This window comes from Otolemur garnettii, unplaced genomic scaffold, assembly GCF_000181295.1.
Source record: "Otolemur garnettii isolate 467f Iridium unplaced genomic scaffold, OtoGar3 scaffold00113, whole genome shotgun sequence".
NCBI classification, from domain to species: domain Eukaryota; kingdom Metazoa; phylum Chordata; class Mammalia; order Primates; family Galagidae; genus Otolemur; species Otolemur garnettii.
Genome location: NW_003852508.1, coordinates 5509737 through 5533661, shown reverse-complemented (window position 1 = coordinate 5533661; position 23925 = coordinate 5509737). Strand labels below are relative to the sequence as shown.

Sequence of the window (23925 nt, the reverse complement as noted above, 5' to 3'; positions counted from 1 at the left end):
TGGGCGCTCCAGTAGTTAGTGACTGAATTGAACTAAAACAGAATTTTCCCCAGGATGGTGACATTTGGTCTGGGCACATTTTACAGAAAGGACAAGGAGTGGGGCACCAAGACAGGCCTTTGGACAACACTATTATCTTGGACTATGTTCTCGTAAAGAAACTTTGTTTTCCTCAGTTATCCAAGCATTGGATTGGCAGCTCTCCTGGTCCTTTGCCTTCTTTTTACCTTAGTTTTAGCCTTCTAATCTCTGGACATTTCACAGATTCTTAGCCCCTCTACCCCAAAGGCCAAATCTCCTTGGGAGATTTTTAACAAATAGCAAGGAACATATAGAATTTGGCATCAGAAAATAAGGGGTCTTGGAGAGTAGTTAGGTTTCCACCAAAGTTCATGGTCTCAAAAGAATCCAAACTGTCTTAGGTAGGGCTGACTCTTTGCTTTTGAAAAACCCATTTGTGCTGCCCAGGACCAGCTACATAATTTGTGGGGCCCAATGGAAAATAGAAATGCGGGGCCTTTGTTTGAAAATCATTAAGGATTTCAGGTAGGAGCAGTGGCTCACACCTGTAATCTTAGCACTCTGGGAAGCCAAGGCAGGGGATTACCTGAACTCACGAGTTTGAGACCAGCCTGAGCAAGGGTGAGACCTTGTCTCTAAAAATAGCCAGGTGTTGTGGCAGGCACCTGTAGTCCCAGCTACTTGAGAGGCTGAGGCAGGAAGATCCCTTGAACCTGGGAGTTTGAGGTTGTTATGAGCTATGATGCCATAGCACTCTATTCAGGATGACAGAGTAGACTTTATCTCAAAAAAAAAAAAAAAAGATTATCAAGGATTTCAAGGTGGTGACAAGAGAGCATTAAACAATGCCCAGGTTGCATGCCCAAGAAACCACCTCACTGCCACCTCTCCCACTTCCCAAACAGCAACGAGATAAATCCAGGTTGAGATGATGAATCTGAGTGTGTTCTATAATGCACTGATTTGGGGTCAATTTTATAAGCATGGCTGCTGTTGAGTCATGTAAGTTGAGGCTAGGATTTTACTCATAAGGCATGGATGTCCCACAGGTTAACTTAATTTGCTGAAACAGGTAAAGTTTGAACACCTTTTATTTCAAGAATATTGCTTCTAGACTTTCCTGAAGCCAGAGTTGTTCTATAAAAGTATCACAGAATATTATACAAGATTTAAAAAACACAGTATGCTTCCTAATAACTTGAAATCTTTTTACAAAGCACATCATTCATGACCATAAATATGTTTATTTTGCCATCCAAACGATGACACACATATCTGAGAAGCAGCTAGTTAATTTTAACATATGTACAGAGTCTATGATGAAGACTTAAAGTTACCAAAGCTTCAACTATGACATATTAAATTTTCTTTGAAAGAGTTTACCTTAAACATTTAAAGAAAACAATTTATCTTAGCAACTGAATTATCTAAAAATAAAATGAAAAAAAAAATCACTGTTAAGCTAAACAACAACAAAAAATCTTCTTGGGGAGCCGAACAGGGTACTGAGGACTCTCTGTGAGGTAATCCTTCGGTTGGCATTTAAAAATCCAAAACAAAACAATGATATTTTCAAGAATACAGATTTTCAAAAGTAATTTTGGACTATGTCTTTAAAAAGAATCGGAACTTGGTGAAGGCCTTAAAAATAATCCTATAACACAATGTTAAGTGAATTAATCTCCCTTATGGCATGTTTAAATTATAGAACATTCCTGATTTTATTTTATTGGAAAAAATTCCTTGTGTCAATTCAAAACTAAATGTATTTTGTCCACACTTAAGCTTATGACCCAGGCCAAGAAAGCAAAATAAAGATGAAACTAAAAGATCTTCAGTTCTTTTTCTCCTGTCAAGAAAATAACTAAAATTGAGCAGTCTTAAGCGTATGATGAACACGTTGAGGTTAGGTGCGGAGCGAGCAGGCGATCTGTGTCTCGCTTACTTATTTATTTTTACCACCAACATTATTGGCCGTGTCTTTCTGCTAATCAAGTTTAGCAAGTCGAGGTAAATGCATGCAATATTTTTCTGGCAAAAGCACATGTTAAACAATATGTGATCCATATTGTGTCTCCTCCTTGGGAGGGAGGGGTCTATTTTACTTTGTCCCATTGACCACAAACAGTAAGACTAATAAGCCTGTAAAAATAAAAAAATAATTCTAACCAAATAGACTGGCATTCTAACCTCAAAGTGCAAAATCATTGAACTAAAACTGTGGCATTGCAAAAAATTCCAGTGGTTAAAAAAGAATTAAAACTTCATCGTGCAGGCGGTGGGAGTGGGTTGAAAAATTCACTGGAGTGTCCTGTTTTAGAAACTCAGAAAGGCACCATTCTAGCCATCTTGATGGGATAACATTTATATACGGGTCCCTACAACGTTCCAATGATAATACTGTTTTAGTGAAAACAAAAAACAACCAAAAAATCCCCAGCCTTCCTTCCTACTCTTGGCAAATGGTGAATTCTAACAGCGAGTTAGTCTCCGTGGGCACCACGCTGCTTCCTCACACGCACACTAACTTGTGCTGTACCGACGTTCCTCGGAATGTTGCTGGCTGTGACTGCCTTTATTAGTTTACAAATTAAAAAGTTAAAAAGGAATACTGTGTTCAGGGTAAAAGGAACAATTTGATCTAATCAGAGGAGAGCGGAGAGGAGGCGCTGCCCTCTGGATGCTGTACACTCCCCTCGTGATCCTCCCCATTGATCGGCCTCCCCTCCACCGTGCTGTTGTTAATAGGTAGCTCCACGGTGGACTCGGTGACAGTCTGGTGAGCAGAGGTTCTATCAGAATGCACGGGAAGGTACAGCTGATCTTCAAAAATATCTTCTCCTAATCCACCATCCCAGGGAAGTTCTTTCTGGCGCCTGCTGATGGCCTGCAGCCTGGGGCTGGGCTCCGGCACCAGCTCTGTCATGCCGTTGCCACTGAAATCGGTGTCACGATGATTGATCTCTTCACGCCCCATCCGTTTTTCACTTATACTATTTCTCCAGTGTTCAGAATTCAAATGATTGACTTCTGGAATGTCATTATTCCATTCAAGTTTACTCTCTGGACTTAAAGTTGGCTGGTTCAAAGGCAGGGTTTGAAGGTCGGCTGGCAAGGTCAGATGAGGTGCTTCCCCGACCACGGGACGCAGGGCTTCATCTGACTCAGCGGACGCCATCTCGCCTGGCACAGGGAGCTCAGCAGAGACAACCAGGAACCTGTCACTTTGAGCAGGTTTAGTCTGCCTTGTTTGATTTTGCTCATAGTGACTGTTCAGCAGTGCAAATACTCTATCTACATCCTTCAAGTAATTAGTCCAGTCACCCAGACTAAGTCTGTAGTTTTGTCTGTACTCATAGATGCTTTTGTTCACACTGTATAGATCCTCCAGGCCTCGCCAGCTGATGTCTGCAGTGAGGCTGGGAGGGTTAACCTTCCCATCCATCCCATAACTGTCCTCTGTGAAAAGAGAGACCAAGGTAAATCGTTAGTGGAGAAAATGTTTCCTACTTCTCTGGACGAGCAACTTAGCCTTTTTTTTTTTTTAATTTAACAGAGCAAATCAATTAAAAATATAACACCAAAAAGCATTTTCCCCTGGCAGTGTTAATCAGGGGTGGGTTTAGGTTATGAAAATGACTGAATGACAACAGATTGGAAAACAGACCAAATACGTGAAAACGTGCATGACCAAACGTGGCTGTGCGGGAAGTGGCAGTGTCCCCGGGTGAGGGGATTCGGTTTCACTCCTGGCTTCACTGCAATCAACTTTGTAACCAGGAGAGCCCATGAGTGAGTCTGAGTCTTGGTCCTTCTTCTGTGTGGGAGTATTGCTGGTAACACCGTTACCACTTACAGGGCTCAGGGTGAAGCCGCATGTAATTTAAAGCCTGTACTTCCACATAGTAGGCTGCGCTTAGTAGGATGTTTTTATTTCCTACTCCCTGACACTGGGAATAAAAATGAACTTGAAGGCAATTAAACTCTTCCAATTAAATGCTTGGACCTGGTTGTTTTTTTTTCCTTTGGACCTAACAGTTTCTTTATGCCTTAGATAAATTGACACCACTGATAAATTAGACTTTACGTATGCAAAGAATGCACCAGCTTTCTCTCCCTCAGAACTTTCTCCAGCTCTAGGATGACTACCATCCTGCAGAAAACAATATTTATTTCTAGTTGTGCCCAACGGCCATTCAGAAAGAAGAAGTCTGGATTAAGGCAATGAACTACCCACCAAGCACTACAGCTCAGCAAGAGGAGTGGGGAAAACCACACAAAACCCACACAGGCAGTGAAACTGGAATATAGAGAATGACACCATCTTCAGATCACCTGTAAGTAAAAATAAAGTTAATGCCAAATCCCAGCAGAGCTGGATGTCACACTTTGGCCACAGCTCTGAGAAAACAGGATGGAAAAGAGAAGAGGGGAGAGACGTCTACGACTGATTTGAGGCCATTCCTGGAAAGAGCGGCAACCTCAAGTATTAGGCAAGTACCATAAAGAGCCCTGGAAAGTCACAGCACTGACAATAAGGATGTGACTCAGAAGTCTTCGAAAGGCATTTCTTCTGGCAGAAAAAGGGCACAAAGGAAGGGAGAAATAAATACCCTTTGGAAATTGGGTGGTAAAGAAAGCACGAAGCAAAAGGGGGATAGATTTCAGGTCCTGCAAGAAGAAAAGAGAAAAAATATTGGAGGACCTACAACCTGTCTCGTTCCCACCTGCCGATACTAACAAGAAGGTGAAGACAAAGGTCTTGGTTATGCTGACAGAATTGGCTTTAACTAGGAAGCTTGTAGATTCATGTAGATTCATGAAATAAAATAAATCCACGAAACAAAAGTAGCCTAACTCTGTACAATCTGACTCTAAACTAATCCGTCCTGTGCCTTCTGCGGTCTGGGGCTCGCTTGTTGGCACTACGAGGGGTGCAGAAGGAATAGGTGTAGACTGTTATATTCAAAATGTAAAGAATTTTCATCTAAACGCGGCCCCCACCACAATAAACCACAAAGTGAAAACGATAGCACATTAGTGGTAAGTGAACTAAATATTCTCAGTCAAGCATCTGGGGATGGAAAAACTATCTCAAGGCAGAAATTACAATATGAACCAAGGATCTTATACCCACCAAGCTCTCCTTCTCCAAGTAGCACAAATACAGAGAAATAGCTGGAAACCAGCTCTTCTTGAACAGCCTTCTAGAGCAGCACACTGGTGTGCCATAAACACTTTTAAAGATCATTAATTATTTTAGGAAGATGTTCAAAGCACAGCAAGTATATTCTTCTTCTTCTTTTTTTTTACTCTTTTTATCAACATAATTTAAGTGAGCTGAGGAAGTTTAACTATAGTTTCCAATGTGCTGTGAGATAAAAAAAAATTTGAAAAACACTGTTCTAGAGGACAGCTTTATGCGACCAAGAAATCAAGGGGGAAACTTCAGCAAAGGGGTTGATGGCGAGGATTTATATCTTTATCAGATTTAGGAGAAAGACAAGGGTAGAAGAAGAGTGAAAAAAATAATGTGTGTGTTTTATAGGACAAAGAAATAATGCAACTAGAAATGGGGGAGAAGTAGAAGAGATGAAAGAGTAAGCTGCTGAATATGACTCAGGCAAACATTGGCAAAGGCCATTAAAACTGGCCAAAGAGATAGTAAAAGGTTAAATAAGAAAACAGGGCCTGGGGCGTTAAAAGTGTGTAAGTACAAAGGTAACCAGTAGTACAAAAATACACTCTTAAGTTCCAAAGCAAAAAGAAAAGAGAGATCCCCCTTCGTAAAGAAGCTAAAGAAGATGCAACATGAAATACACAGAAACAAAATAGGAGATATTCAGTCCAGGATAGGTATAAAATCAATACGAATACCCCCCAGCCTATTACTTTGCTTTGTGCATTAAAAGTGCTGCAAAATCTGGAAAAAAAAATACGAATATTTACTGGAATATTATTGGAACCAGTTTGGTGCACTTCCTTGAGGTGGCCACTGGGGTCCCTGACATGAGTGGAGAAGGGGAGCTGCAGCCACGAGGAGATGGGCTAAGTCGGGACTGTCCCACACAATGCCAACAAGACACCAGAGACTGCAGAGGACTATGAGGCAGAGTCCCCTGGGGAAGGCCTCACCACAGGGGCAAGTGAATTACTGCAGACCGATGTCAGTGGCCCCGAGGGTGATCCATGGGTGCTGACAAGAACAGAGAGTTTACTCCACACTGGGCTTTGCACACCCAGAGGTAGATGCAAACGCTCAAAATACTATGAAAGGATTGGAACAGGAGATACTGTACCATGCTGGACCACCAAGTTACATTTCTCAAGACTAAAGGACACATTTCACAGCCCTTGGTGTTCAAAGTTGGCAAAGAGATTTCATACCCAGTGGACAGACCGCCTTGCATGTTATTCTTAGAGTAATGGTTTAACAGAGAACTGGAATGGGTGTTAGAACATTTGCAGAATATAATGGGGGAGTGAAAGACATGCAGGGTTGGTTATATTCATTCGTGCTCCACATGAAGGGGCGGAGGGAGGGGCCTCCAGGGACAGAGTTCTCTGCTTTTCAGGAAGATGAGGAGGAGAGTGTAGGGGAGTAGGCTGGTGTGACTATGTGATTCTTCTCCACATCACCTCAACTATTTTTCCCATCTGATGTAGGGATATGACTGCAGGTGTTAGAAGTGGGGATGATTACAAAACAGGAAACTAACTATACTTTAAAACTATGTCAGGATTCCCAAGGACCTAAGAGGGGTTGTGCCTTCACTCCATCTAACAAAATTGGAGTTGACAGTGAGTGTGGGTTTATGACTGGTAGTAAAAACAGCTTGGTACTTTTGCACCTATGAATACGAGCAGGTTGAGTGGGAGGTACTTGCTAGACTAGTATTGCTAGACTAGTAGTAATGCTTGACTAGCATTGCTGCCTGAAGTCTAGAGCAGCACAAAGGCTGAAGCTTCCAAAGGTGGACAAGTTTGGCCACAAACAGAGAGAAGGAAAAATAATGTATGAAAGTAAAAGAATAAGTGGGTCATGCAATGAGGGAAATCCAATATTACATCAATGCTTCCAAAGGGGCTCAGAGCAAGAGATGACATGGTCTCTTGGCTCAGTTACACCACATGCCTGAAAGGGTGAGGGCTTATGTTACTGAGGCCACGCCTGCTTTAGGAACCTGATGAGATCCAGCAGAAGCTTACAAGTCTGAGGGGCCTCACCCTGCGAGACATTCACATGAAGTGATGATGGGCTGGACTAGTTATTAATGGCAGAATGAGATTCTGGGAATGTGTCAGTACATTTTAACTTTTAGGATTGGCCTGAAACATAAGAAATGTGTATTGGTCTCTACCCCGCATTCACACAGAGTTTTAAAACCCTTCTAATTGCCTGGGTTATGTCTCATATACCAAGGAGATGATGGGCCCTGGACAGCTTTAGCTTGGGGCTGATCATTTGTAGGGATGATGAAAGTGGTGGAGCTCTTCAGCGCCACTCGCCTACCTCTGGAGAGGTGATAAAGACTGGAGATGGAATCAACCATCAATGGCCACTGATTTAATCAATCATGCCCGTGTAGTAATGGCACCTCCATAAAAACCTTACACCACAGAGTTCAGAGAGCTTCCCGGCCAAGGGGGGTGCACTCCAAACTCTATCAAGACTGAAGTTTCTACCCTCAGGACTCTTCCGGACCTCACCCTATGCACCTCTTCTTCTGGCTGTTCATTTGTATCTTCTATAATATCCTTTATGATAAACCAGTAAATGTTAAAAAAAAAATCACTGGAACATACAAAATCAAAAACACAAGGGACTACTTTGCAAGCCTTAATGCAAATAAATTTTAAAACCTAGATGAAACAGCTAAGTGCTCAGGAAACCCACTACAGATAATTATAGACTAGTGTATTGGAAGTATTAGTGCATTCAATGATACATATCTCCATTTACATGTGTCTGTAGGTACAGGAATAGATGTCAATTCATGTGGCTGTATACCTTAGCTCCATCTACCCAAAGAGTCTAGATGCAAAGTCACCTCAAAAGCAATTTTAAATTCCTCACACACAGATCTTGGTGTCCAAATGCTGTTCTCCCCTAAAAGGAAGTGGAACTCTGGGATGCCGAGGCGGGAGGATTGTCTGAGCTTAGGAGTTTGAGACCAGCCTGAGAAGCAGTGAGACCCTGTCTCTAAAAAACTAGCTGGGCATTGTGGCGGTTGCCTGTAGTCCCAGCTACTCAGGAGGCTGAGGCAAGAGGATCTCTGAGCCCAGGAGTTTGAGGTTGCTATGAGCTATGATGCCATAGCATTCTACTATTCTACTATGAGGGTGACGCTGAGATTCTGTCTTGTAAAATAAAATAAAATAAAATAAAGTGGGGCCTTTAGGGAAATGGTTGATCCCAGATGTAGGTGGGAAAAATAAATATGCTGCATCACTAGGACCATATCGCTAGGCCAGAAAGCATGGAAGTGCTCAGAAAATGATGGGGACACTTCAAAGGCACATAGAAGACAGCTAAGAGACCTCGGTGGCCAAACCGAAGATGGTGATCAAATAATACCGGAATAAATGATGACAGCAAAAAAATCCATGAAATAAAACCATGACCTGAGTCAATATCAATATAAGTAAGTAACAGGAGGGAAATCCCCTCTTTTGGTAGAATACTACCCAAGGGGGGCAGGAGGAACAATAGAGTTGGAAAACCCTGCTAATTTGCAGCCATAACGTTAATAGCAAATGATTCAGACAAGAATCATGAATACCTACAACCTCTAGTAGATAAATTCTGTATTGATTATAAAAGAAAAATCCTCATGATTTCATACTGGATTAACTAAGCAGACCTTAGCCAAGTACTCAAAGGTAATACCATGGAACAAATGTCACAGCTCCTGATAAGATATCCCACGACTGCAATGTTACTTTTGGATTCTGCCAACAGGGCACAACTTGGGTCCAATATGATGAAACATCAATCCCCAACTAAGGGATATTTTATAAAATAACAGGTCTGTCCTTTTGAAGATATGACTGATAATCAAAAGTTGAGGAAGTGTTCCCCATGAAAAGATCATTAAAGAGGTGACAATTTACTGCAGTGTATGATTCCAGATTGTAATCTGGGTCCGAAAAATAAGGAAACTAAAAAATTGTGAATATGACAACATTAGGACAACTGGTAACATTTGACTATGGAATGTGGATTAGATAATAGCAGTGTAACCACGTCAAACTGCCTGATCTTGACAAATCCACAACGGTGATGTAAGAGGATGTTTTGTTCTTAGGAAATACTTACTAAAGCATTTGTATAAAAGAGATACGATGTCTGCAAATCACTCACCAATGATTCAGGAAAAAAAAGCACGTGGAGAACAAGAAAAAACAAGAAGCAAAGGGGTTAAAATTTCTTGGAACTATTCTTGCAAACTTTCTATAATTGTAAAGTTATATCAAAATAGAAAGTGGAGAACTTATTAGGCTCTGGAACTAAAAATTTTCATGTGTCTGTCCTGGTTCCTTCCAGTCTTTAGCTCACAATAGGAAACCTTTTCTGGGGGGGGGGGGCGGAGTTATTTATTCAGAGAAGAAAGGTATAGGTGCGTTTGTCCTGCAAAGTGAATTTTGGGAATAAATAGCGATGCTTTCAAGTTACAGGTATTTCTCACTCAAACCCAGAAACAGAAAAGTTAGGAAACCACTCAGAGAAATTCAAGAACATCTGTGGGTCTCAAGCTGTCACATTTCTTTTTGGGTGACACTACTTGCTTTGAGAAACATAAGCATGTAAATACATCTTACTGCCCTCTGCAGATGGGAACTTAGAGATCAGCTTCTGTGGAATTTCAACCCTTGCTGAAGCTGTGCTATAATGACCATGTGCTAATGGCATCTTAAGAAGCAGCAAGGATTGTTTCTATAGACTAAAGATGACTCCTGCAGCCTCTCTGACCCCTGCACTTTTAGGCCACAGAACAAGTACAACTTCCTAAAAGTCCCAGACGCTCTCGTTCCTTGGTGTTTGCTGTTTATTCCTAGAAGGTGTGTCCCTTCTCCCCAGCCCTGTTTCAGCACCTTCTCTGCCTGCCAGCAGTGGGCCTTTCTGCCCTTCCTCTGGGTCTCCTCACACCGACCTTTGCAGCGTCCGTTGGTATCTGATTCTGGAACCTGTGCTCAGCAGCAGACTGAATTTCACTTGGGTAGATGTCTCTACTTTCATGAAGCAAGTAATGGTCCGACCAGCAAATCACAAGGCATCACTGTCTTGTTTGCTGCTGTCTGGCAGGATATGTTTTTTTAACACAGCTATTCTCCCCACGTTTCATTCCTCATGGTGCTAATTTAATTCTCCAGATAAAGAGCCTCAACAGAGTATCAGCACTCCTATGTCACAGCCCTTCCGTGTTTCTGTGTGATCTCTCGGTTTTTTCTGAAGCCCAGAGTTTGCAATATTTGGGACTGAATCTGTAACGCTTCTTGGGTGATTTTCATGCTGCTTGAAACATATGTTTTAGTGTGAAATGAAATTTGATTTAGCCAGGGGTGTCCAACCTGTGGCCCACGGGCCACATGATGATTTTGTGAAGACTTTCTTTGCTTATCTGTAGCGTCAGATATACAAAAAGTATTCACAGACCTTTTCTTTCCTCATCAGCTTTCATTGGTATTTGTGTAGTTAATGTGTAGCCCAAGACAACTCTTATTTTTCTACTGTGCAGCAGAGAAGAAAAAAATAAAAGGCTAGATGCTCCTGACAGGCTTTGAACTTTCAGAGATTCTGATTTTGATGTCCTGCACAATATCAAAAAGGCAATCGTAAATACCTGTTTAAAGGCATTTGCTAGGCACAGAAGACTATAAATTCTTTCTTTCTTTTTTTTTTTTTTTTAAGAGACAGAGTCTCCTTTTTTTTTTTTTTTTGAGACGGAGCCTCAAGCTGTCCCCCTGGGTACAGTGCCATGGCATCACAGCTCACAGCAACCTCCAACTCCTGGGCTCAAGCAAGTCTCCTGCCTCAGCCTCCCAAGTAGCTCGGACTACAGGCGTCCGCCACAACACCTGGCCATTTTTTTTTTGGCTGCAGCCATCATTGTTGTTTGGCCCAGACTGGGGATTCGAACCTGCCACCTTAGGTGTATGTGGCTGGCGCCTTAGCTGCTTGAGCCACAGGTGCCGAGCCAAGACTATAAATTCTAATCTACATAGTTTTATTGATGAATTTCAAGAACAGCTATTTATTTCACAAATCAAAGGCACGAATGTTCAACTAGGAAGGCAGTATAGAAATAGAAAAAAATATGAGACATATCACTTATCTATAGATGAATCACTGCACAGTCATTGGCTGATTAAAATAATATACTGGCTTATGGGTAAAATGCACAACTTTCTATCTTAATACTTAAATGATAATAAAACTGCGAATTTTATCATCCATCAAGATGAAGGTAAATGTCCTTCAAAATTCCAGGGCTCTTTGCTATAATTTATCTCTTGTTATTCAAATTTATAATCAAGCACCACGACAGAATAACAACATTAATTCAGGGCTTACTTTTCAGGTATTATCTCATGTAATGCTCAGGTATTAACATGTAAATGTGTTACTGTCACCTTTTTACAGATGAGAAAATTAAGTCAGAATAGAAGAGGTTAAATTGTCCAAGAGAATTTAATAGCATGTGCTAGAAACAGATTCCCTGGGTTTGAATTCTGCCATCTGCTAGCTGTATAATCTTGGGAAATTAAATCACTGGGATTTAATTTCCTCATCTGTAGGATGAAGGTAATAATAATTCTGACCTCACAAAGTTACAGTGAGAGTTACATGTAAACCATCCAGAATACAGTGAATTAATGCAATACTGTTAATTTGGTCCCCAGATTGGGAAGTGATAGAGTTAGAAGTAGATCCCAACCTGACCCATAAAACTACTGTCACAACTATTACTGAATCTGATTACCCTAAATCCTCTCATATTATTTCTCCTTTTTTTTTTTTAGCATAAATAAAGTTTTATTGGTCAGTCTGGGTGACATACTGACATACCCCCAATTCACTGTTCCACATGCCCAAGCCCCTGAGATGGCAGGAGAAGCTAAGCTTATTGATAACGGGCAACTGGTGGGACGTGGGAAAGATCCGAAGGCTACTGGGACCGGAACCAACGTCCTAGGAATAAATCCAGGATGGAAAAGGCATCATCCAGGACTGGCGGCCTTGGTGACTCTAGATCACTTATATGACTGTTGTCTCCTTCTTGTCGGGTTACTGTGGTCTCTGTCCGGCCCTCACTGTCCACCACAGTCCGGCGTTCCTCCACTACCCCATCTGGCTTAGTGATCTTGGTCACAGAGATGCTCTTGAAATAGGATTTGGGCTGGGGCTGTAGAACTGGGCCAAGACCCTCCTGGGAGACCTGGGAATCAAGACATTATCCTCTCTGGCTCTAGGATAGGGGGTCATAGGCCAAATATCATCAAACCTCTGAAAAGGCCTCTGGGAGCCCCAGTCTGGTGCTGGTTTAGGGGATTCAGTTCTTGCATCACTCTCCAAGACCCCCCCAAAGATCCTGGGCTGGTGACTATCTGGATACTTAAGCATTGAGTCCCGAAGTGTCTGTCTCTTCCGCAGTCTCTCACAAGGTATCTCTGACTCTGGAAGCTCAGGAGGTTGGGAAGGCAAGGTCCAGGCCCCCATCTCGCCAAAGATGCTATTGAAATCTCGTACTAGGTCATCAAAGCCAAAGTTATCACGGAAACGCATCCCTCCTCCTGGACTGAATCTGAAGCTGAAGCCAAATTCCTCAGGGGACTGGAGACCATCAAATCTTGGGCTCCCACAGCCCCACGTAGCTCCTTCTTCCTCTTCTTCATCCTCATCTTCACTCGCGTCATTCCTCCAAAAAAGGGATCTCTTTGTTCAAGCTGAACCTACTCTCACCTCTGAGGTCCGGGAAAGCCAAAAAACCCCCGGAAAATATCAGAGAGGCTCATTCCCGTATTGGGACCCGAACCTTAGAACTTCTCTGGCTGCCGATTCGCCTATTTCTCCTTTTTTAAAACTCTAAAATTTCTCCCTATTGCATTCAAAATTCTTTGCTGTACTCTGTGACCAGCATGATCAAATTTTCTGGTTTTGCCAGGATGGTCCCAGTTTAAGTCTGTTGTACTGGCATCCAGTTCAGTTTAGCGTTTGTCCAAAATTTTTATTTAAAAAATAGTATAGTGTAGAGATTAACAAGTAAACACAGCTGTTGCACAGATCTAGTGACTAATTCATTTTTTCAGTAAATACATACATTAAAATTTATATAATTTCAATTATTTTTTAGTACTCCTACCCATGGTCAAAAAATATCCCTGTTTGGAAGATACGTTGTATTGTCACCTCACATAAGCCAGGCTCTGGTGGCCTCTTCAGTTTGTCCCTCTCTGCCACTCCCTCGTACTCACTAACTCCTCCTAAGTCCCCACGCAAACCTCCCCTCTGCCTGTGGTCTCTTCTAGCTGGGCTGACTTCCTTTCTCTCCTGTGCCTAGGCTGCCCCAAGGCTGTCTTCAGGATGTGGCAGGGATGCGACCTCTTTGGGAAGTGTCTTCTGATTCCTTAGGGTGACTTGGGGCTGGGCCACTGCTCCTATTAAGTGAGGTATTCCAGGAATTCCCCACCAGTGCACTTTGCACTGTGCATTAGAATTACAATTCCCAATCTGTGCGTGGTGGTCATTTAGATTCTTGCTGTCTTAATTTATTCACTGAATGGCTGAAAGAAGAGGAATTTTTCCTTATCGTTTCCCCTCTAAATATTGAGACTGATTAAGATAAATTCCATTCTTCAGTTTGGGAAGCATCTTGCAGAGTTGTGCGCATGCTACCTCTAGCTCCCCCTTCTACGGCACACAAAACAAGGAACTGGGAGTAGCATCACCGCTAGATGAGTAAGAAAAAAAAATGATGAATATTCTCTGAGCGCTTAGACCAACTCGGGTCTAACTTTGATCCTGACCAGAGTGGCCACTGTTGCCCCCACTGCCCCGGGTCCTACAGCTCATTCAGGGAAGCTGTGGCTGGGACGGCTGGGATGTCAGTGCCTACTTGCCCCTCCACGACACACCTCTGCGCAGGGGGCAAACCCACAGGCTCCCCCAGTGGCCCTGCCTCTGACCTACACCCGGCAACCTTCACCCCACAACTCCTCATTGCCTTAGAAGGCTGGCCTCACTTGCAGCCCTTTAACTCCAAACCCTGCCCTTGTCTCATCGTCTGTTTAACTACCTGAAGCAGAAAAAAGTCCAACAGCACCAGCGAGGCAGTTTGGAAATAAGACAGAGTCCCTGAGACATGACAGGGGGAAGAGAACCGGAGAAGCTTTGTTAGAGAAATGTAGATCAAGGTGTGAAGGTCTGGGATTGTCTTCTCATCTCAAGAGAAAGGTTCTGGCAGGTCAGAAAATGGACTTGAGCTCACCTCCCTGTTGCGATGACTGCTGATGGAGGCGTGGTGCTGCTGACCAGTAACTTTTTCTCTCTTATACAATATGCTAACATCCTTTGGACTCTGCATCCCTTCCTATTCCCCGTCACACACTGTCTTATCCACACGAATGTTCTGTATCCTGTATCCTGTATTATTTCACTGACGATACCCACCATTACTGGGGTTTGCCAGTTCTAAGCATGTTCAGCAGTGAGGCTGGGATTTGAACTCAGAGCAGTCTGGCCCAGCACCCACGCCCAGACTGCAGCAGTGAGCAGCCACTGACACACAGCTGTGTCCCCCCCCAGCCATCTTGTTGCTATGAGGGAGATGAATGAAAATAAGGGAAAGCAGTGTGGACGGGGCGTGGTTGCTGAGGGTGGAGCTCGGTGAGGTCTCTGCTAGCTGGGCAGGCTGTAGCGAAGCATCAGGAAGCATCAGGAAGCAGCCCTGTCAGAGGAAGGCTGCCAACACCCCACCATCTGCCCTGCACGGCTGCGGGAGGCAGGGCCGCGGCTGCCAGGAGCGCTTCTTGGACATCCAAGGCAGCAGCGTCAGCTTTCAGATGCAGTGGGAAAAACAAACACCCAGCAACCTGTTGAGCCTTTCCTATTCTGCAACACAGCTAGAAGCTACTGCTGTCAAATCGAGCCAAAAATTAGTTCCTGAGTCACTGGTGCCACTGTCTGAGCTGTGCCCGTCCTCACTGGAAAATGACCAGTGTGAGTAAGCAAAGCATTTCCACCGCCCCCACCTTGAGCACAAGAAATAGCATCAGAGACAGGAAGGAAGGAAGGGAGGGAGGGAGGGAGAAAGGGAGGGAGGGAGGGAGGGAGGAAACAAAAAGAAATTGAACAGGGAACAAACTCGATTTTTGAAGATTCTTTCTAAATAAGCCTAAAGATTAATTTTTGAAAACCAACCTAAAGAAAGCAGCGTAAAAGTTATTTCTTTCGTCCATCTTGGACAACATGAATTTTCTAACATGCTCGGTTGAATTTTCAAATTTTGAATTCTTCAGGTCTGGTTGTTGTTTCTCTCAAGTTTTTTCGTAATCAAATGTCCATGATTAAAAATATACCTCAATTAGTTTTCTAAAACCATTAAAAGCTGAAAGAATTAAGGCTTTCAACCCCCATGAATGGTGCCATCATTGGAGGGCTTTGACCTACACCCTAGCAACCTTGACCGGACGGCGATGTGAGCCCTTCAGGAGACAGCTGTTTTCCCAGCAAGGCCGCACAGGCAGTTCCCGTTCCATCCTCCAAGACACCCTGAACAGGGAAGGCCACATCAAATTGCATTGAGGTGTCTGGTAGGTCCCCAGGTGTGACTAGGCAGATGCTCTCTCAGCCACCCTGTGCCAAAATTTCCTGAGCAACATGGATATCACCTGAGAGACGCCCACGAGAGTGCCACTGACTCTGAATTATGGAGTATCCTCCAATCTGCTCTTTGGTAAGGAGCTTGGAAGGAAAATAACCCTGTGACCCCTGCACACATACGTCCAACCGCTGAAGTCACCTACATCAAAATGACCTCAGAAACCAATGATTGTGTCAGGGGTTGGGGAAAGGGAAAGAGGCTTGTCATTAAATTACCCTCAAAGTGGAGCGAATCATTCATCATTTCAAAGCTGTCCAGGGCTGACCTTGTGAAAACTGACTCTGACTCAGCACTGTCCAGGCTTATGTCTCAAGTAACCCTTTTCCTCTTTCATGACCAAAGTAAAAGCACCCTAGACAGGCAACCCCCAGCTATAAGCTGAGGGCATCATAAATCAACTGTAAAGTCAGTATTTAGTGTTAGGGCCACATATGAAGTTATACTTCAGAAACGTCTTAATGTGGACCACGGGAAGCGGGCAGAGCGTCTTGGTATAAGGATGTCACCTCATCAGCCCAGACCCCAGGGGACGCTGGCTTAAGAGTGGGTTCTTCTGCTCTGTTTCATGTGTGCTGGGACTGGTGGAGGCAGGATGAGGATCAAAAAGAAGAAAAACAGGAGGGAAGAGAGAAAGAAGAAGAGATATGTGAACGGCTATCAAATATCTTCACAGGCCCAGCATCCCAGGTTTGTTTCTATCTTCTAAACTGTCATCTAGAAGGAGGACTGTGCGACCGACCACAGCTCTGAGGCTGGCGGGAATGGCGGTGGATGCGTTCTTGTCTCTGAGAAGGGAGGACTATGGCTGGCACCAATGGTGTCATTTGATGCTTCTTTGAGGGATGGACTTCTCCCACATGGATTCATTAACTAGGGTCCTGTTAACACATCCGTGCCTGAGTTTTCCCTCAGCAGAGGTGGTGAGGACCGTCCTCACTGCTGCACACAGTGTGTTTCTGATAGACTCACAAGGTCTGCGCTTGGAGTGAAAAATTAGCAATAGCTGGTGCTGCCAGGTGACCAAGTGACACAGCTACCAGGTGTCTGGGTCCCCCCTCCAGAGCATGGGGAGGTAGGCGGGACAGATGGGGTTGAAAGGATAAGAGGACGGGGCTGAGGGAGTGTTCGTGTACCAGGCACTGTGATCTCGGTGCCACGCTGAGACCCTTCTGAGTACCTCGACTCTGCAGATAGCCTGTCCCCAGCCCCTCTTTATCCACCACCACTCTGTAGAGTCTGCCGCATCTTATGTCCGGCCACTGCTGTTCATCACCAAAGTTAATTAATGACCATATCCACAGGGACATTCAAGGACATCTATTTCCTGCAACTTTGGCTTCAGAATGCTCTTGAAATTCTCATTGGTCCTCTTGTGTCTCTGATGTTATATTTTATAAAAATCCCTACTCAGATTCTGCCAAGCCTCCTCACCCCAATCAGTGTGTAAGCGCCTCAAAGAACAGAAATCGCCCACTCTCTTCCAGGGCTCTCCCCCTTCACATGGTTCCATGCTTAGGAGCATCAGTCAACAAGCAAACAAGCGTGGGGGGGGGGGAGCAGATGCTCTGAGACATCTTGATGGGATCGTGAGCTGACTTAAAAGCAAAATGACAGGTCTGTGACCAACGACAAAATATGGTGGAGAATGCTGTTAGAACAAGCATGCACCCCAAGATGTGCTCTGTGCAACATGGTAAGAAACAGAAATTAGTCAGAATGACCGGGTCATGCAATTATTGGGAAAGAAGCTGCCGAGGAGAATAAAAAAGGGTGAATACCTGTGTAGGTCATAGCTTCCGCCATCTTTATTTCCTGATATAGGAAAATACAAGAGTAATTTCTGTTAGCTTTGGAACTCACAAAACCATTCACTATCTAGTTTTCCACGCACAATATCTAAATCCTAGAAAGAAACACATCGTGTTAAATATAGACAGTGCTGAAGTCCAACAGAGATTTTCTATCAGACAGGCTCAAAACGAAGATTGAAAGCTACAAATGAAAAAGTTTCCAATAAAACATGTATAAGAGTCCATATGAAAAACAAAGGTCGGGTGAGAAACGTGGGGGAGCTCACTCACAACCAGTGAGGAACGCACTTCCAGAGGTCCGTGTAATTCTCAGGGAAAGTTAAATTTCAGTTATTTTTAGACAAAATACTTGGAAAAACGGGCCAATAATAATCTCCTTGATGAACAGCCTCGAAGGTGGAGAGGAGGATTTGAGGGGTAACAGCATGACTGCCCCACCTGGGGCGTCATGTTAACACTAAGAGACTCTGGGATTTCACTATGTCATCACCAGTCAGAGTGCTAGTTCTTTAGGGGAGAAGTATCTGGGTGTAATATTTCTCGTGCTGCTAATGGTTGGTTTAGATTCCAGGTCTTTGTGGGCTATTTCTTTCTTTATTCCTTTCATTTTGGGGGTAAGATTTGAGGAAAAGATCAACAGATAAGCAGGATATTTGAAAAATAGAAGTGGAGTGGGGTCAGTGACCAAAAGACCTATTTTGCAAATGCATTCCTCTCTTGACTGGCAACTAATCCCCCTAAGTGCTCATTCTGCCCAGTGTTGATTGAAAGCTGAGATGTGACCTCTCTCCCAGGATTTGTATTGTCCTATGGGACTCCCAGAGCTCAAAAGCCTTTATGAACCTACAATGGTGGAGGTGATAGGCATTGATGTGGATTATTTTGGGATGGGGGATCTCGTCCCCCTTCAAGTCACACGAGTCTGACAGCTGCCCACTTTTACTGCTGGTGATGCTAGCTCTGCACCCGAGACACAGGCTGTCACAGACACTGAGAAAACTCAGCTATGTAACAAAGAGCTCAGGCTCCTGCACACCTGTGAGTCCGGCTCTTCACCCTTTAGGGTTTGGCAGGCTGTGCCTAGGCCTATTCCTTCGCCGGCTTTAGTTCTATGTCCTTCCTTGCCTGGATAGCTGGTATTTAAATTTCTATAGAAATTACGAGGAGAAAATGAGTATTCTCATTAAACTAGGAAAAGAGCTGGGGGTGACATTGAAAAGAACTGCATCCCCATGAACCAAAGAAAGAATAAGTTAGCTTAATACTGTAGACCACGGAAGGAACATCTGGCTGATTCCACACAGACCCTCTTAGACTTTTACATCCCAAGTTAATGAACTGCTCAAATCTCTCTCGTTTCAGATGGGAAATGCTGGCAAGAGAAATCTGATTCACTGTGCTATGGGCAGGAATCCAAGTGGGGGAGCTCCCACTTGGGACAAGCAGAAATAGAGCATTGTGTGTTTCTATCTAAGTTCCCTTAAAAAAAAAACCAGGAGGATATCCTGGTTTACTTAAAATATATCTTCTGACTGTTGACAGCAATAACAAATGAATCCCCAAAGCTTTCATCTCTTCTTTTAAAAGATGCTTCTATCAGGAGTCGAGGTTCACTACTAGAATAGATCTGTGGGAGAGATTGGAAGGAAATGCTCACCAAATGTTTTGGCGGATCAAGTTTTTCATTAGTGCACCCAGAGCTAAACTTAGAGATCAAATTATGTTTGGAATTGCCTGGAAAGTCTCCCCTGCAAGTATCCCAAACTACACGTTCCCTGTATATAAATGTTTCCAAGGCAAAAAACTTGGCAACACAAAGAATTTTTTTTAGGTAATACAGAAAAGATAATAGTTTTGTCCTTACCAACTTCAAGGTTCTTAGGTCTCGGGTTGCACTGCTTATACCCTTGACAACTTCGGAGCTCCATCAGCTGGACGTGCAGCTGATTCAAAATGCCCCGCTCCACCGTGTGCACTGTGTTTGTGAGCTGAGTGAAGCGAGAAGGAAAACACGTTTAAGCTCATGTTCCAGTTACCATATTTTCAATGGCCTTCGTAAAAGGGACGTGTGTCATCTTACCTGATAAGGATCTGTATTCATATCAAAATACTCCAAAAAGCCAGTAGCGAACTCACAGAAAAGAAAATTATGCGTCTCATTAACTGTACGCAAACACCAGTAGGTGTTATTGTTCGAACTCGTGCAAGCACAGAAAGATCCCACTGTTGGGGGAAAACGAAAAACAAAGCAAAATCAGTGAAGACCTCAGGCAGCCCCACCCATTCCAACGTTTCTTTATCTTGATGCTTTAACGTCCACATTTTCTTGTAAATACTATGGTTTGATGTTAAGGACAGGATACTTTTTTGTCCCTGTCTCTATACACATTTGCAGGGAAACTAGGTGAAGATGGAAAAAAAAGGTGGTGCCTGTGGCTCAGTGGGTAGGGCGCCGGCCCCATATACGGAGGGTGGTGGGTTCGAACCCGGCCCCGGCCAAACTGCAACAAAAATAGCCGGGTGTTGTCACAGGTGCCTGTGGTCCCAGCTACTTGGGAGGCTGAGGCAAGAGAATCGCCTAAGCCCAGGAGTTGGAGGATGCTGTGACGCCATGGCACTCTACTGAGGGTGATAAAGTGAGACTCTGTCTGAAAAAAAAAAGAGAAAATGGAAAAGAAGACGACTGTTTCTCTTCTAGGCTAAAGGTAGAGGTGAAGTTTCCGGCACATTAGTTAACCTCCCCTTACCTCTGAGAGGCAGTGCTTTCCAGTGGGGTGATTGGAATATGAGAAGAAAAACTTCAGAATTTCTGTTTATGGTTATTTCTATCTTTTTTAAAACGGAAAAATGGTTATTTAATAAGGAGATGGATGGAACTGGTGCCTTCACTGTTCTGTCTGACAGATGGCATGTGTCACAAATGGGACACGGAAAGATGGGATTCTGCAATGTGGTGGGGTCCGGAGAAGGCTTAAGCCCACCCTGGTGGATTTGGGATGATCTCTACCACACTTCAGCTGAGCTGGGCTGTGACCATGGCCATCTCTTGCATCACGCAGAATTCTCTGGTTAACACGGAGAAAGCATGCATTACCAGAAGGGATGTAAAACTGAAAAACGAGTCACCTACTCTTCTACTTACAAAAAGGCAAAGGTTCCACATTTGCTGATCTTTCCTGAATTGAATTTTACATACACACTGTCTACAAAATACTTTTTAAAACAATTAGGATACGTACACTTCATGAGCATTCTGTGTGCACTATGTACCTTGTATATTGAATTAACTCATCTAATCTTCAAAGCAACCTCTTGAGATAAAGATTATTATCATCCTCCCTTTACAGATGGGAAATCCAAGGCACAGAGAAGTTAAGTAATTTATTCAAGGTTGCACAGCTGATAATTCAGCACTGGGGTCTGTTTGCTCTTACCCACTAGACTCTCCTGCCCTATGCAGTGTTATACACACTAAATATGTCTCCTTAAGCTAAAGAGATGTTTTAAACAATGACTGGGAAATGACTTCCTAAATAATAATTTTAAGGGCAGCGCCTATGGCTCAAAGGAGTAGGGTGCCGGCCCCATATACCAAAGGTGGTGGGTTCAAACCTGACCCTGGCCAAAAACTGAGGGTCTGACCCCGGCCAAAAATAAATAGGCTTTATTTTTTAGAGCATTTTTAGTTCACAGCAAAGTGGAGTGGAAAATACAGAGTATTCTCGTGTAACACCTGTCCCCACAGATGTACAGCCTCCCCCACTATCAACATCCCCCACCAGAGTGGCACATTTGTTATAATCAATGAACCTACAATGACACGTCATTGTCACTCAAAGTCCATAGCTGACATTCAGGTTCACTTGGTGTCATACATACTATGGGATTGGGCAATATATGACACATACCCACCACTATTGCCTTAGACAGAGTAATTTCACTGCCCTAAAACCCCCGTTTCTATCCACTCCTTACTCCCCTCAGAAATGAGCTTTCAAGAGAAAACATTTAAAAAATGGATGATTGAAAATGTTTTTATCATTATATTTCATTTAAAGTACTCTAAATGCTATGTATTATATAATTTGTGTTGCTAAGTTAACACTTAGCTCACATCCACATACATTAAAAACCATGGAACCAGAATTTCCATTTTTTTTTTTGAGACAGAGTTTCAAGCTGTTGCCTTTGGTAGAGTGCTGTGGTGTCACAGCTCACAGCAACTTCAAACTCTTGGGCTTAAGTGATTCTCTTGACTCAGCCTCCCAAGTAGCTGGGACTACAGGCACCCGCCACAACGCCCAGCTGTATTTTGGTTGTAGTTGTCACTGTTGTTTGGCAGGCCTGGGCTGGATTTGAACCCGTGAGCTCCAGTGTATGTGGCTGGCACCCTAGCCAGTTGAGCTACAGGTGCCGAGCCAGAACCAGAATTTTCTAATCTGCGTAGAAATCTTCCAAATTAACAATTTAAATATATTTTGAACTTGTCTCATAAAATATACAAATATGATACCTTCTGATTGTTTTATAAAAATAACTGATAAATCTCAGGGAGGATACCAGTTGAAAAGTGGAATTTCAGTAAAAATGATTGCTTAGTTAATGTTGGTATTAAAAAAGTGAGTGTCCTGATTGGCTCAGAATCACCCCATGCTTCTGAGTTAAGTTTCAGGGCAAGGCAGTTCTAAGATCACACATGAAACTTAAACTAAACTTTGGCTCACTGCATTGAAATTTCCTTTTTTTTTTTTTTAGTATTTTATTTCATTTCATTTCATTTTTTTCAGCAAATATTTCTTTTTTTTAATGATTTTTTAATTAAATGATAGCACTGTACATTAATAAAGTCATGGGGTACAGTGTGGTATTTTCATATACAATTTGAAATATTTTCATCAAACTGATTAACATGGCCTTTATGTCATTTTCTTAGTTATTGTGTTAAGACGTTTATATTCTACTTTTAGAAAGATTCGCTTGTACCCTTGTAAGATAAACCATAGAAGTGATCCGTCCAATCACTGCATTGAAATTTTCTTCTTTTAAAGCATATATAAAAAGCGAGAAAAAAAAATGTTTGGGACCTCCAAAAAATAAAAACTATTTAAAAAACTTCTCTTTACCTTTATCTAATATTTTGTAATTTCTATTTTGTGTATTTTCAGAATGCACACAGTATACTGGTGTAGTAGTACACGTGTAAATGATTAAATATAGACTACGTGTTCATTTAAAAAACTGATACAGGTTCATACTCCAAAATGTTCAGAGACTACCACATTAAAGGATCTTGTGCTTGAGTGTATTTGAGTTTTCTTTTCTATTTTTCATGTTATTGAGTATCTAGTACTGCCAGGGTTTAAGTCGACATTACAAATATGAGGAACATAGGAATAACATTAAAATGTGAAAGAGATTAGGAAAAATCTACCAAGGTATAGTACACAAGTCTTACTTTTTTTATTTTTTTATTTTTTTGAGACAGAGCCTCAAGCTGTCCCCCTGGGTAGAGTGCTGTGGCATCACAGCTCACAGCAACCTCCAACTCCTGGGCTCCAGCGAGTCTCCTGCCTCTGCCTCCCAAGTAGCTGGGACCACAGGCGCCCGCCACAACGCCCGGCTATTTTTTGGTTGCAGCCGTCATTGTTGTTTGGCGGGTCTGGGCTGGATTCGAACCTGCCGCCTTAGGTGTATGTGGCTGGCGCCTTAGCCACTTGAGCCACAGGCACTGAGCCACAACTATTACTTTTTGAAATTTTTATTTTAGTATATATTACATATAGGCACACAGATACACACACACACATATATTTGTATATGTGTGTATATACATATGGGGTCCTGTTATAAAATGTGTTTTGAAAAACAACACTAATGTGGCTTATGAAAAAAAATTCCAATAGCCAATGCCTTAAAATATTAGTACTTAGTATACTGAGCACCAAGAATACTTGAATACTTGTATACTAAAATGAATCAAATTTAGTATTAAATGAGATTAAGTCCCCACTTTGCTCCTGTAGGAGTCAAGTGACGGCAAGCACATGCCTCACATCAGCAATACAGGGAGACCCTCAGTGGCCGCCACGCAAAGTTCAGTTAAATTGACATGAGTCAACTTGATCTTGGACAAGGTGGTCTGCTTGTTTGTTTTTTCTTAAATCTATTCACCTAATATTGACTAAGCATTTCCTTTATACCATGGTATA

The 23925-nt window shown here is 42.8% G+C and overlaps 1 protein-coding gene and 1 pseudogene across 3 annotated transcripts in view; both read right to left on the bottom strand.

Moving 5' to 3' along the window:
- Positions 1 to 1095: 1095 nt before the first annotated feature.
- The window catches only part of LOC100941173 (extracellular sulfatase Sulf-1), a 178219-nt gene continuing 155389 nt past the window's right edge, over positions 1096 to 23925 (bottom strand). Inside the window, exons 19-22 of one of the 2 annotated variants that reach the window (XM_003797255.2) lie at positions 19797 to 19939; positions 19581 to 19704; positions 17684 to 17717; positions 1096 to 3480 (exon numbers count right to left, since the gene is read on the bottom strand). In XM_003797255.2, coding sequence (XP_003797303.1) covers positions 3450 to 3480; positions 17684 to 17717; positions 19581 to 19704; positions 19797 to 19939 — 332 coding nt within the window. In that variant the 3' untranslated portion in view covers positions 1096 to 3449. The remainder of the gene's footprint in view (positions 3481 to 17683; positions 17718 to 19580; positions 19705 to 19796; positions 19940 to 23925) is intronic. The other variant, XM_003797256.2, reaches the window with a different exon arrangement.
- Positions 12050 to 13038, bottom strand: LOC100941694 (annotated as a pseudogene). Its single transcript, XR_002775103.1, has one exon. The product of XR_002775103.1 is annotated as an HCLS1-associated protein X-1-like (transcript).